This window comes from Scatophagus argus, chromosome 11 (genome assembly GCF_020382885.2).
Source record: "Scatophagus argus isolate fScaArg1 chromosome 11, fScaArg1.pri, whole genome shotgun sequence".
Lineage (NCBI taxonomy): Eukaryota > Metazoa > Chordata > Actinopteri > Scatophagidae > Scatophagus > Scatophagus argus.
In genome coordinates, this window is record NC_058503.1 from 6,906,639 (window position 1) to 6,922,216 (window position 15,578).

At 39.4% G+C, this 15,578-nt stretch overlaps 1 protein-coding gene across 7 annotated transcripts in view; it reads left to right on the forward strand.

Annotated features, from left to right (window-relative positions):
- nalcn (sodium leak channel, non-selective) overlaps positions 1-15,578 on the forward strand; it is a 61,483-nt gene that overhangs the window by 9,540 nt on the left and 36,365 nt on the right. For all 7 annotated transcript variants that reach the window (XR_006844731.1, XM_046404478.1, XM_046404482.1 and 4 more), the window contains 5 exons: positions 691-842; positions 1,507-1,649; positions 1,944-2,048; positions 5,640-5,726; positions 15,026-15,157. Coding sequence is in view for 6 of the 7 variants with exons in the window: in XM_046404478.1 (XP_046260434.1) it covers positions 691-842; positions 1,507-1,649; positions 1,944-2,048; positions 5,640-5,726; positions 15,026-15,157 (619 nt within the window). In the remaining variant the exon portion in view is untranslated. The remainder of the gene's footprint in view (positions 1-690; positions 843-1,506; positions 1,650-1,943; positions 2,049-5,639; positions 5,727-15,025; positions 15,158-15,578) is intronic.

Genomic DNA, 15,578 nt, shown 5'->3' on the forward strand with positions numbered 1-15,578 from the left:
TTAACAGAACCTCACATTTTCAGTTTAGCAAAGCTTCACAAATTAATCTTAGTGTGATCAAATTACTGATTCAAAAAACAAACCATAAATTATTTCTTATCATCACTGTTATGTTTTGTTTTTCATTTGGCTCACGAAATTATTAATATTATGTTATCACTGGACATTTTGTGTCATTTGAGGCTTCATTTTTCTCCCCTTTGTCATCAAGAAAAGTGATTTCTTTGATAAGACACAGTGGTATTATTCAGCCTGGTATAATTAGCTTTATCAGGATTCATCACTGTGCTTCTGATTGCCCTTTGTGATAGTGCAATAAATTATCCCCTCTGATTCTGTACCCCTTAATAAACAATTTGGATGAATGTCTGGGCAAGCAATTTGATGGCATTAATTTTCATTAGAAGAGTCAAGCAGCTCCTGGGATAACACCTGTGGCTAAAAGACAGGGAGACAGGGAAGGAGGGAGGAGGGACATTGTGTCTAAGTGTGCTTATGTGTGTGTACGCAGACAATATTCTTTTGTCTTGTGTGTGTGATGCTGGTACTTGGAAATCTAACAATTTTTTTGTTAACGTTGCTGTCACAACCTATATTTTTACTCACACACAGTATTTTTTAAAATCTTTTTTCAATATTGATTCCAACTACACATGTTGCATTCATATTATTTATTGATTTTTCACCCAGTGAAGTGTCATGGAACAGCTTGGCCATCCCAGACACTCATTGTTCCCCTGATGGGGAAGGCTACCAGTGTCCTCATGGTTTCAAATGCGTGGACCTGGAAGAGCTGGGCCTCAGCCGACAGGAGCTCGGTTATAGCGGTTTCAATGAATTAGGTATGAACTATACACATATTTTAGACACATACACATTAACTGTCTCATAACAACTAAACAGCCAGTTCTATGAAGCGATTCACATTAATACTTATAAAGTTATTGTATATTCTGTGAAGATATGCGGAAAAATGACCCTGTGTGAGAAAATGAGAACGATGGGATATTCGTCTTCCAGCTGTCTGTCAGTTACATTGACAGATGCTGTCAGCCTCTTGTTACCTGCCTGAAAAAGGTGTAAAGAAAGACAGTCTTTTCAAAGATTAAAATAATCTGGAGAGGTGTTTCTTTCTGTGGTTTCTTTCCCAAAGTCATCTTTGGCCAAATGTTCAAAGTACGGACAGTTCATTTGCAAAGAGTGCATTATCCAGAAAAAAAGCCGAGAGTTATAATTTGGCAAAGTTCTGACCAAATTTGTCAGGGGCAGCGACAGAGAGAGAGACATGCATTAAAGATAATTTCATCAGATTAATCAGTATGGGATGTTGTATTGTCTGTCCTGTAAACTGGACAATACAAATTTGCGTGAAGCTTGTGGACATCGCTAAGAATCACGTCAAGCACAAGACCAATACTGATACTGTTTTTTTTTTTTTTTAATAACAATCTGCTTTTCATCTATCTGCACATCTCACGTCTGACTCCTGTGTCTGTGTTTGTTTAGGTACAAGCATTTTTACTGTGTATGAGGCTGCATCACAGGAGGGCTGGGTGTTCCTCATGTACAGAGCCATTGACAGTTTCCCTCGCTGGCGCTCCTACTTCTACTTTATAACTCTCATTTTCTTCTTGGCATGGCTCGTCAAGGTTAGAGCCAGTTTCTTCCTGTTGCACTTTTCATAATGCTTTCAGCTCCCCGGGCCTGGCAGCAATGGATAGCTGAACACTTAATTGACATTATGTAAGCTTTCACCTACAGACATAATGATTTCCCTGTGTTAGTAGAATGTTCTTTGGCTAATGAGAGAATAGATGTCATGTTACAGATAGTAAAAGGATGTCAAGAGATGGACCTGAACTTTGTCATTATTTTTAATTGCCACAACATTCCTTCTCTCTCACTGTCTGTGTCACTTGCTCTGTCTTGATACTCCTTTACAGAATGTGTTCATTGCAGTCATCATCGAAACATTTGCTGAGATCAGAGTGCAATTTCAGCAGATGTGGGGTTCAAGGAGCAGTACCACCTCAACTGCTACAACACAGGTACAACCATCACTCACAGACACTTGGGGTACCTAACTCTGATCTGATTCTAAACATAGACTTTCTTTAAAGCAGGTCATCTGGGTACAGAGTGCAAAAAGTCTGCTCGTTCATTAAAATTCAGCTCATTAAAGTTGCATGAATTCAGAAGAATCAAAGGAAAGCACAACACATTTTGACAGGATTAGCTTTCTTAAGGTTTACAAGAATGCATGGTCATCAATAAATACCTCCACTCACATGAAAATTGGCTAAGAGCCCATGGACCACCAGATGTATGATGAAATAAAATCAAGTCTGCTTAATTATAAAAATAAAAATAGGCCAGATATTGTGTGGTTTTAATAAAATAGATTATTGAAATTTATTTGGCTAACTGACTCGGTATATACTATTTATATACTATTTAGACCACCTGCTGAGAGTGAAACAGTCGGGATGAGGATTAAGTCTGAGGGCATGTAACTGTGTCTGTAAATGGTGGACTTCCTTCCTTTGGTTTGGAGTGAGTTACTTACTAGGTGAAGGAGTTCGAGTATCACAGGGTTTTGTTTAAAGGCCTGGATAAGATATAGCAAGAGACTGACAATCAGGCCATCAACAGGAGCACGCTACTGTGGTAAGGAGGAAGCTGAGCCTGGAGGGTAAGCGCTTGATTTACCAGTCTCCAACCACTGCAAAAGGTCATGAGCTCTGGGCTGTGTGGAAATGTGATCGAAGATGCAAGCAGCTGAAATGGCAGTCCCAGAACAAACTAAAGGGATTATTTTTGGGATCACCGGTATGCCTCAAGGGAAGAATGACCTCTGGTCTACCTGGCTTGTCCTTACCTTGCCTAGTGTCTTGGAGTCCTACATGATTGACCTTTGTGTAGTGACAGTGTTTATTGTGGCGCCTTAGTTACTTTTAAAACAACGGCAAAGAACATTTTACATTAGTTTGTCTTCATTATTTTTAAGTCTCTTAAAAACATAAAATGGCGGGGACATCCCTGTGGCTTAGGGGTGAGGACACTGAACACTGAAACGCAACATGGGATCTCTCCCTCATTTCCTGTCATCTGTTCACTGTTGCTATCTAATAAAGGTGTAAAATGCTCCCAGAATAATTTGATACAAAAAGATAAGTAAAGTTGCAAATGTTAAGGTTTTAATAAATCAGCATGAGCCACTTAACAAGTGACACCGTTAGTGTTTAAACATATTAGGACAATTTTAGGAAAACATTTGAACTGAAGAGTGTATATATTTATTGTAAAAGAGAAACTTACATTTTACTGTTTTTGTTTAATATGGATGTTGAAAAGAAAATTTACAAGATTTTTACCTGAAAAGGTGCTCTGTGCTCATATTTTCTTCCAGCTTTCACTGCCTATAAACTGTCAATTAAAATTAAAGTAAAATTGAAAAATGGGGAAAATAATGAGGCAAAAAATCAGAGATGATATTTATTTTACAGCTGAATGTCAAGTGACTTCACAGAAAAAAATATAAAACTACATAAGCGATTTAATATATGATAGTACCCAATTAAAACACTAATTCACATCATAATATATAAAGAATACGATGGGCAGATGCATGGATCTGCATTTGTATTTTGCGGATGTTTTGTGATTTAAAAGGAAAGCTATCATTGTCTGTCACTGAAGCATATCTGAATTATACATTTGGACTGGAATCCACATTTCCAATTAAATCTTTGACATTTTTAATGATAATGGAGACAAGTGGTAAATTGTTTCCACTGCTGTCATTCCCTCTTAGTTTTTAAAATGATACATGTTGGAAAGTCATGAAGCGAATACCTCTCTTACTTCAATTATGATTGAAAACAGGCTTGGGCCACTGGCATGCGTATAGTGCTATGACCTTGAAAACAATTAGGCTCTCTTTCCATTATCAAATTAAGTGTAATCACATCGTCATGCCCCAATATTTATCTTAGAGGGGGAAAACTAATTAGCTGTGGTGTAATACTTGACTGTCAATCACAGAGGCTGAAACAATATGTGCCCTTCTTCATGCTCCTGAGAGAGGATGGCTGGTATAAGGTAGCCCTGAGAGACACAGCCCGTGTCACACTCCCTATCCCTTGACTTTGCTATGCTGTCTCCAGATTATTGAGGTTTTTAATAGAGATTAGGGTGTAGAGCCCAACTAGAGTGATAAATTGACAATGGATAAATCCTCTTTTGTTTCACTGGATCAGGCTTTTTGTTCCATATTTTGATGAGTGGAATAGTAATTAAGGGCTGAACTTGAGGTTGAATTACACTGAAGGCTACTTTGGCTTGTCTGAAGTTGAATGATATCAGTCCTGTGTGCTTGACATCAGTGTTGTAGATAGTATTCACTTTACTGTCATTATATTAAAACACAATGGAAAAAAGTTGTGATCGCCCACCGCAGGCTTGCACAGGAAGTGATAAAATGTGAGTCAGATGTGACAGAGCTGAAACAGGGAAGAATTTTTTGTAACTAAAGAATAGAAAGACAAATGAGGCAGAGTGGATGAAGGATTTATAAATGTAAGAAGCAAGCAGTAATTGTGTGATGCAAATGGAAGTTTGCACCTTTACTTGATTCTCACAGTTGCAATGAATATCATTTTCATTATTTCAGAAACTATATACTGTATAATCACTGTTTTTACTTACTCTCATATAACTCAACATCTACTGGATGGACTGTCACAATTTTGTAGAGACAGCCATGGTTGCCAGATGATGAATTCTAATAACTTGGATGATCCTGACTTTTCAACTGCCATCGTGAAGCTGACCTGTTCTTTTTGGGTGAAATATCTCTTCGTCAAATTGGGATAAGTTATAATTGCTTTTCATCTAGGGCTACCATCAGAATAATTTAATTTAGTTTAGTTGAATGTGGCTGAATAGCTGCAAAACTGTTGGCATCCTCATCAGCCTCAGCTGTACTTGTGTTTTGTTCCTATTGCAAATGTTAGCATGCAATACCATTGTAATTTCTAACATGTTAGTATGCAGACATTATCATTCCACTCATAGCACTGTTGTGCCGAGTTACATTCTCATGGAACCACTACCTACCGTGGGTGTAGACTGTAAATCTTGTTGTAATGTTAGCACATGACACCTACAGTACATTATGAAAAGGTAAGACGATTAACTGAAACCACCAGTTTGAGATAGCTTTTATGCCAGCTTAACTTTTAGTGAAGTATACGCTCACTGAGATTTTGGATCCTGATCACATGATTGTGCTTGTTAGTAAGATGTTGCGTTAATGTTTTACATCAGAACAGTGATTGATATTCATGAGTGAGCCAGCTGTCCTGTGAGTTTGAAAGTCTCAGCAGTGATATTGGTTTGTTTTTATTTGTGGTGTTAGATCCTTAGGCTTGCATACTGTATTTAGCAGTGATCATGCTGTTTTTGTGTGGGTATGAATCTTTGTGTATGATGCCTTCAGCTTTTTTTCTAGCCGCAGATGTTTTGTGAAGATGTAGCCATGGGGTGGGTGTGCGTATTTGAGTTTGGTCCAGTGCTGTGAATGGTGTGCAAGGTTTCTTTGTGAGTTTTGCCCCTCATGTGCTGCTCTTGTGCCACAGATGTTCCATGAAGATGCTGCTGGGGGATGGCAGCTTGTAGCTGTAGACGTCAACAAACCACATGGCCGAGCGCCTGCCTGCCTCCAGGTAAACACACCACATAATTTGAATGCTGCTGATGCTGGTGGTGTAAAGTGTTTCTCTCTCACCCGTGCATAATTCTATGAAGTATGTTGATTTTATGTGAAAGCTGACACCACAACATACCAACAATAGCAGCTAAGCTGTACATGTGTATATGTGCTTGTGTGTGTAACACTTTCCATTATTATTTAGATTTGTCTCTCATTGTTGAAATGTTTTGTGTTAATAGAGAATCAGTAAACCTCATCTATTTAACAAGTGCACAGTCGCTTGCAGTATCACCTCATTGTTTTCATATTTGTCTGGTTCTTCAGTGGCTTTGTCAAACGAAATTGATGGGATTTTAAATGAGTGGAGGCTCATGTTTGATGTGTAGAGCTGCACTAATGATGTCGCTCCAGTAATAGATGAGTTTTAAATGACATCTACATGATGGACGCCACTGCTGCCTTGTGGTCAGTGTGATCCAAATGGTGGGGCTTTAAAGATAAGCTGAAAGCAGCGGGTGTTGTTTACAGCTGGCCCACAGTTGATAGTGGTGTAATGTAAAAGGCTGGGCCCTTGCTGTGAGAGACTGCCAGTAGGTTCCATGACTATGAGAGGGAGGATCGCTGTCAACAAACCCTCACGGAGAAAATACTGTTCCAGCGCAAAGCTTGACACAGGTACGTACACAAACAGAGCATAGAAGAGAACACCGATAAAAATGGAGAAATGGGGCAGAGAAGAAGGGAAGAAATGAGAGAGAGAAAAAAGACTGTAAAATATGCAGGATTCCCATTAAAGCAGCATGTCTCCCAGAGCCTCTTCATCAGTTGGAGGAAAGATTTGGATAGAGGGATAACCAGAGGGATAAACACGGCTGACTTCCTTTTGCGCCCTGTGTTCTATTGCATGGAACACAGAAAGACTACTTCATCTCCCTCATTCACTCATACCAAAATAGCTATTATTGTCATTCTGTGCCCACGAGAAGACCACTTCTGACTGTTGAGTTAAGGGTTAACCGACTGACGGATAGAGGCATTAGGCCATATTCAGATTGATAGTAGTATTGTGTTGAAGAACACAGCTGCCATTTTAGTGAGGATGCTGTATTAGCAAAGTGGGGGTGACAATGCAGAGAGTTCTGGCAAAAAAAAATACAGGACCGTCTGGCCTAGTATCATTACCCAATAATTAACGTTCAAGCATAATTACTTAATGCAAATGACATAGTTCTTTGGGTGTAGGATAAAGGGTTGCTACCATGTTAACTTTCTAGAGATGTACAATGCTGTAGGATCTTTGAACTATTATTAAAACTAGTCTGGTATTTGTAGCTCCAGACCTATACCAGTGCAGAATACTTTTTTAATATATATATTTTTTTTAACATACAGTTCTTTTTTAAATCTTAACACCATCTTAAGGATGCAGACCTCTTAGGGCTGACTTCCTGTGAGACAACCTGAGTTGAACGTTGTTTCAGTGGTTCAGAGTGTAGAGCAACTCATGCCTCCATCACACGAACCGTTTCAGCTCTGGGCAATGGCCCAGAAATTGTGATAGATGTCTCCTGTCAAAGGCAGCCTGACACATGAAAAGCACTATAGAAAAAATGAAACGCAAAAAGCAATAATCATCTTATCTTTTGTTTTTTATAATCAAATTTAGGGCCAGAGATATTTATTGCAGATGGAGATATACATTATATCATATTATATATATTATATTTAATTAGTCTCCACTAATGATGAAGTTGCGTTCATTTAACAGCCATCTTTCAGCTTGTAGAACATTAATATTTGTCCGTAAAATGCAGAGAAGTGTCACATCAAAGTACTTTTGCTGTTATTTAAATTTTTTGTCTACTTGATGATTCAAAGTGTCAAGCATGAGGCAAACAAAAATCAAGTAGTGTAACAATTTAGTAGTTCTGAGAGTGACTTTGACATGCATCACAGTGTGCTTCATTTCAAAAGTCAGCCATTGTGTTGGGTTGCCAGTCACACACCGACAGCATTTTGTGGCATGTCAAGCCATCAAAACATTGTTTTGATTTTCAGAGTGGTTGGGGAAACCGCAAGAGCTAACCCAGCTGTTCATATCAAACCACAAAGGCCTCATCACAGACCAACAACAGAGGAATTATGAATAAGGCTAATGTTTTCTGTTTTACAGATTTTCAGTTGGAAAGGGTCCATCTTGTCTTAGATATATAAAATTTGTGAGTGAATGTTTTGATCAATTTTGACTTCAATCAAAAGTCATGATTTTTTTTAAAACCAATATATTGCGTTGTTGTTTTCATAAATTTAAAACATTGCATAATGTGTTGATGAAGACAACATGAAGACAAAGCGTCCCTCCGTCTGAATAAATACATTGAAACTTTTGTGATTTTAAAATGATTTTGCATTAAATATAGTAATTAAACATCTAAATTGAAAATTTATATATAATAATGATACTAATATACTTATTTTTATGTTTAGGAAATGAACATATAAGTACCATTCGGGCAGTGTAAGATCATTTGAATAAAGTGATACAGGACATGGAATGCGAACAGATTATGATGGATTCACTAAAGTATCACTAGAACCATGCATATGCACATTAACATTAGTAATTGATGTTGTGTAGAGCAATGTGCACCTGCTTCTCCATACATGTGTTTAGGTGTAGAACAGGTCAAATTGTTATTTTTCTACATTTTCTGTTCTCATAATAGAGGGTGTGAACAAAAGTATGTCATATTGCAGTGGCATCATTTTTGATTGATAATGGATACCCTCATCTGCATCCCTCTTACCATACATCTTATTTCATTGCTTTTTCACCCACATCAGAGGAGGGAGTGCTAGCTGAGTAGACAGGTAGAGTGAAGACAGGCAGTGGAGATCAGCCTGCAGGGCCATCTGCGAATGTCGGGGAAGTGAAGTGTGAGTTTCTGTTCTGCTCTGCCTGGCTCCAGAGTAATTGGCCGTCAAATGATTAAAATGTTTCAGGGCTGGCAGGTTGGCGCTATCTACAGACAGGTGGTCTGTGTGTGCGTGTTTTCCTGTTTATCTGTTGCTACATAACACATACCTGTCCGACTGTCTTTTAAACCACCTATGTGTGTCAGGTCAGGCCTCCGTTTGTCTGACTGTCAGCCTGTTGCCCTGCCTGTTGATGTCTGTCCATTTCTGCACGTGTGTGTGGCTGTCTGGGTCTGTCTGGGTCCAGTGGGCTGCAGCAGTTGGAGATAACACATAATTGATTAACCACCTGCTCTTTTTGGAGACAGAGAGGAAATGGCAGCTTCCCCTCCTGAGGGGCTACAAACCAAAATAGCCTCAAAGCATGGAGCATCACCACGTTCCACTCCCACTCTGACTGTTGTTTTTCAGTGTCTCTATTAATCTTACAGTGAGTATCCTCAACAAAGTCTTAATTTTGACAACTGATAACATCTGTCGTAAAGTCAAGTAAAACACATTGGATGTGATCAAGCCTGCAATGTAAGGTAACGTAACATAAGAGAGCAGGCATTTCCTACCAGGCTCTTTATGTGTAGCATGAAGGCCACTGAAGTGATACATTACACAGCAATATGTGTTCCAGTAGGCATAATGTTACATATAGTTACTGACTTAACCAGAAGTTACTGACTTAATACAGTCAATCTGTAATGGCAGATAGCAGATTATTGCTAAGTTTAGCTGTTGTCTAATTGTAACTTATTTATCAAATACATTGTTTTACCTTGAAATATGGTCGTATGTCTCTCCAAATTGTCCCAATTCATTGTCTCTTTAATGATAACAGTTTGTCAGATATGCTTAATAAGACTTGCAACCTGAAACATGCAACCATTACGACATTACTCTAAGTATTTGAGCTTCCCGCCCTAAACATGAAATCAGAGGGAAATGGCCACTGTTTGAAAATGGTCGGAGTGAGATTGAGAGAATTCTGAGGGTCGAATTTGACTCCTTTGGGCAGAGGCATATAAACTGTTTCCCTGGTTTCTAGACTTTATATTTAACTAACCAGTTCCTTGTCCAGTTTCATAATTACACATCAGATATGTAAGAAAGTAAAATGCTGTATTTGCTTCCCTCTGAGTCCTCTGTACATGTTCATAGGACAGACATTGTTTTAAAGGTTCTTTAATGCTTTCTCAGTTTTTCCTCTCATGGCAGCAGTATAGACCAGTGCAGGTTAATGAAGCATCCTGTTTCTTTCTCTACAGACCTGGTCTACTAATTAGCCCCTGGTGCTCCACTATGCCATAATTACACTGCAGGTTGGAGCTTAGTCTCCTATAAGCAAAAATAGAGGGTGACACTCTATGCAGGTTTATCCCACTGGACAAAAATCTTTAGAATGTAAAATAGAATAGACTGGACATATAAATCAGGGAAAGAATAATTCTCGGAGAATAATTAAAACAGCTTTAAAATGACCTCTAAGAAAAAGTATGAAAAACATGATGTATGCTGCCTAATTCGAGTTATCCAGGAGGATCGTATGATTAATTTAGCACAGCATTTTTGGTGATGAACATCTGATGCCGCTCATTCCCCCTGCTTCAGACCTCTGTCGACAGAACTAAATACAGAGTGATGGATAACCCAGTAACTCACTGTTGGGGGTACTGAAGTCTACTGAAAGCGACGCCTTTTTGACCTCTTCCTCCCAAGCCAGAGGTTACTGATTTTCCAATACCCTCTTTTACCCATGCCACCGATCCTTGCCCTCTGGATCTTCCCAGTAACAACACTTCACTACCTGAAGCTCACACACACATACACAGACACACACAATGTGTCAAGGTTAAGGTCAGTTTGTCTTTTCGTATAGAAGGAGAAGGAGAGCACAGAGAAAGGTGAAATTGGTTAGGGAGACATAATCACAGTGAAACCTTGTTATAGATGGCGACAGTGGAAGAAAAAGATAGCAGGGTAGATGAATGTGTATGATGGGAAACTGAATGACTTGCAAGTGAAAGATGTGACTAGTCCTGTGAGATCAACACTCTTAGACAGAACATGGTGACTGAATAGGAATGCTTATTCGGTCTGGGATGCAGTCAGCCACATGCACGAACAGTGATATATGCTGAAATGAAATAAATCAAATGTCTATAAGGAATAACCAGAGAGAAGTGCAGAGGTGGCAAAGCGCAGCAGATATTATTAAGAGTAGGAGGGTGCAGACAGGCAGACCATCATGTTTTATTAAGACCTGTTTTCCAGCCGGGGACATGAGTCAGCCTGCTCTTGTCCGAGCCGTAATAAGCCAAGGGGCTGCCACTTCACTAGATCCTCAACCCAGCAAGATCTTACACACCCACTCCTTCAGCCCAAAGCTTTAGATTAAAATAACTCTATGTTGATACCACAGTTAGCCATGAGTAAAACTGTGCTGTTACCCAATTTGATAATATATTTCTGAATTAGTTTGACCGTTCTCCATTTTTTTCATTCAGTGCCGTGTACCTCACACATGAAAGACAAGAGCCTTTACAGAACTTGGGTTGTCATCACTTGTTTGTTAGACGTCAACAAAATGCCAGAGAGAAGACTTGAAGGGATACGTTAAGTGAGGAAGTCTGTAATCCCACTGAGTTTCCTCTTAATCTCTGTAAGCAGGAGAGAGAAAACTGTAGCATGAGATGATTCCAGAACATGACCCAGTCTGTTGGTGACAATTCCCGTGTTAATGCTGCTCTATCTTGCCTGTTATGTGCACATGTGCTACCCTCGTCTCATGTACCAGCGGAAAGAGCATTTGTCGTCCTTGGCAGTCTGAGTGAACAGACGGAGCATGAGGAAGCATTCATTGGTCTGATAGTTGGCCTCTTTGTCTTGGGTGTGTTACAGTTGCAGCCACTGGAAATGCTCCAGCTATGATGCATATAATCCCGTCCTCCAGGTGACTGATACATGTATTGACTGCAGATCATGTCGGGATACCTTTAACAAGCACAGCCAAAGGTTCTCATCTTTTCTCTGAGACTGACAAGATAGCCTTCAGAGAGTGTGAAGCTGTGCTGCACTGTTTAAATTGACTGGGTGTAAACTGACTGATTAAAAAAAACAAACAAACAAAAAAAAAAAACTAAGTACCCAGATGAGAAACCAGAAGACTGGTGAAAAGAGAGGTCAGTGTTTAGATTCTCATAATGTTGTTTTTTGTTTTTAGCACAAGAAAGAACACTCTGAGTTGACTGTTTCACCAAATACTAATTTACATGCCACTTGAAATTATGTCTTTTCATCGTACACTATTTGCATACATAATTTGTATCATGTACACTCTGCTGTAGACAAGCAAATAAGAGCTGACTACAAGCTGTATTTTACAGAATGTACTGTGTCATGTGCTAGAAATGAATATTTGCTATCAGACGGAGTGTTGCCAGTGTTTCTTGGTTAAACACCAAAAGTCACAACATCACGTGTGAACTCGCTTGACAAATTTGACTTCAACTTGTGTATGTGTGTGTGTCTGTGTGCATGTGTATGCATGCTTGCGCCTGTGCACAGTGAGCACCTGGTGTTTCAAAGATCCAGCCAGAGGTAACACAAATAAATAGCATCCATCAAACAAGTGTGAAAGGATTTCAGAGACACACAAGCTAGAAACGTCAAACAGCAGGGGAGGGCCATCTTGTCCCAAAATTGATGCTGTTAAATTCATTTTGACATCTTTAGGCCAAGTCTTGTGTGCCAGTGCTATCAGCTGCATTGGACAAACTAGGCCATTTTGCCTTGGGAAGGACATGGAGAACATTATCTGGTGAAGTGCACCAAACGAGGGGGAATGTGAGGCAAAGATTCAAAGGTTATTCTGTGTCAGAGCTGGATGGGCAGACTGTATTTCCACATGAGGTTGCAAATGCACACTGCACTCCAGCTCCTCTTAGCAGTGCGATTCCCAAAAGCTGACAGGGAATATGGACAGCGTCAGGACCTTGAGAAAATCATGTGTTTCATACGCACAAATGTACACTTTCTGTTCTCTGTCAGTCTGCCTCTATCCCTCTAGCTCCCTCCCTCACACACACATACACACACAACTCTGTTCAGCCAAAACACCCAAGGGGGAGAGCGTCTGGTTGCTGGAAATGTCAAACTGCTTTGTCACGTACAGTCTCAGTCAGAGAGCCTAACCACTGTGTGTGCAGAGTGGGCAAGTGTGTGCACAAAAAAAACCCACCCAATCCTAAGGCTAGCAGCTTTGTCAGTCTGGGCTATCGGTTGAGCTTAAAGAATTACAAAAATTCACTTCTGAGCCTGAAATTAATAGCATGTAATGCTTAATAAAAGACAGAACAATAACAGAAAATAAGATAAAAGAGGAAAACAGTTACAAAAGTACAATAGTTCCTCATGAAAAAAATGTATGAACATATGTGTACTCATGACATACCATATTATTATTGAAGAGAAATTTAACACAAGGTCAGAATCGTGTTTTTGCTCACCTCAAGTGATTTAACTTGCAGAAGTACAAAAGTTAACTCAAGCTAACTCCTACGATTACATTGCTTAACAGTACCTTCCAAAACTTTTACAAACGACACAAAAGGATTGATAGGAGTGCTTTCTGATTTCTCACTTCTACAGTTGAAACTTTAATTATTCAGTTAAATTTTCTGAAGAAGATTGGTTTGGTTTAGGTAAGGAGATCTACTCAAGATCGTTCGTTGCCAGTGCTGAATAAAACTGATGTGGACAGGGAGGAGATGGGATGCCAACAGTGGCCTCCATGTCAAAGTCCCAGTTTGTTTACCCAAGCGTTCACGCCAATCTCCTCCTAGTGACATTTAACAGCGCTCTAACAATCGTGCTACTTGCTCTGCCCTTGCTCCTGACAGGTAACAGTCATCTTATTTCATGACCAAAAGAAGTCCTTGTCTGATAAACATTCCATGTGCTTAAATACTGTCATTTTTGTGGTAAAGATGTTCTCTTTGAATCTCTCTTGTCTCTGTGCAAATGTGATCTATTTTTCCTTTATTCTCCTTATTACACTTGTTGAAAGTTCTGTGGGATAATTTCGTCTATTAATTCCAACATCATCACTTGTTTTTAAAAAACAGCAATGCGACTGCAGATCAGGCTTTCTAGACTTGAAAGATTCTGTACTGTTAGTGTATTTGTGTGTAGGTGGGTCGATGGCAGTGGTCCCGTTTTCCTGGGGCGAATTTGATCTTTCCAGCAATGCCGCAAAACACTCTTCATCTGTCTTAAAGTCTTCCTCTCATTTTTCACTTTTTCCTTCCTATTGCCGGTCTCACAGGCAAGTCTTTTTTTAGGGTGAGCGATTCTACCCACTCACAAGCTGTTCATTCTGCCACATACATGCAGTTCAAGGCTGTGATCACATCTGTCATATTGTCTCCAAAGGAACAGTTACAGTGTTTGTTTAAATGAAGAGTGCCTGTTTAGTCCGACTTTTTCTCCCCCCTCACATTCTTTCAAGTCATGATTGTTTCTATTATGTGATATTGTTGAAGGCGTTAAGTCCCACTTCTATTCCCACAGGAAATAACATACATTTATTGTTCCATTCGCCTCTTGTTTCCGGCTGTCTGAATACACACTGATTCTGCTGTCTGGGTGGATGTTTCTCTCAGCACCCAATGAAAGGCTCCTGATTGCTTTTGAATTTCCTGCAGTTTAGCTGCTGGCCCTCTTTGCCTGTTTCCATCTTCTTATACACAGCTCATTCTATAGTTGGCATCTCCAGAAAGACAGAACACATGTCTGTACTACCACATGGATGTTCTTTATATGGTCTTTAAACATTCATTTTTTTTTTTTTTGTGCTAGTAAAAATAGAAAAGCAGATCTGACTTAAAATTTTTCATCACCCTAGCATCTTCACTCCTATTCAGAATAATTTAGTCTGGCATTGTTGTAAATTTACCTTTCTTTTCCGCTTTATCTGCTTTAGTCATAACTATCAGTCGGACTGGAAATGGTGTATCTCAGGCGATGCTGTAGTTAAGTTAGATTATGCCCTTGTACAGTATAATTCAGTTTAAACCAAAGAATTAATGTGAGCCGGAAAAAGCCTGGTCATATTCTTCACTGTAAATAGGTTGTGGTTTCATTTTGCTTTTCAGCTTAAAGTGATGTACGAGATATTGGGGACATAAGCACTGTGTCTTCTGAACCAGATTTCAAACCAGAATTTGAACAAATTCAATGGAAGACAAATAAAAATAGCTGCTGATTTTCTACACACTTCTTCTTTCCCCTTTGGCTCTTGTGTGTAATTTACATTGATTGCAATTGAACACTGCTCTGTTTCCACAGCAACTGATGCGGTCCTCTGTGTTCCACATGTTCATCCTGAGCATGGTTGCTGTGGACGTCATTGTTGCTGCTAGCAACTATTACAAAGGCGAGAATTACCGCAGGCACTATGATGAGTTTTACCTGGCAGAGGTGAGATGTTTTATTTTATATATATAAAATTCCTGTTTTTTTTCTAATTCCAAAGGCCCAAAGCACCTTGACCCAAAGTTTTGCTTAAAGCCTAGCTTTTGTATTATTATAAGTCAGGAGTAGTGAGTTTTTCATTGCATTTTTGGTTAAAACACTGTTAGATGACACATATTTGGGTTTTCTCTACAGTAGACTCTTTATAGGTAAACGCACATGCACACGATGCTCTACAGTATATGTCATGCAGGTTGGTTTTGTGACATCAGTATGCAGGTGGTAAAGCGCCGACAAAGACGGGAGTGTGTGCCCTCCTCCCTCGTCCTCTTCTTACCTCTCTCCTTCACACACAGCTGAGTGGAAGAGATAAGAAAAGGGAAAAACCACACACAATATTACCTTCTTTCCCTCCGTCCATCTATAT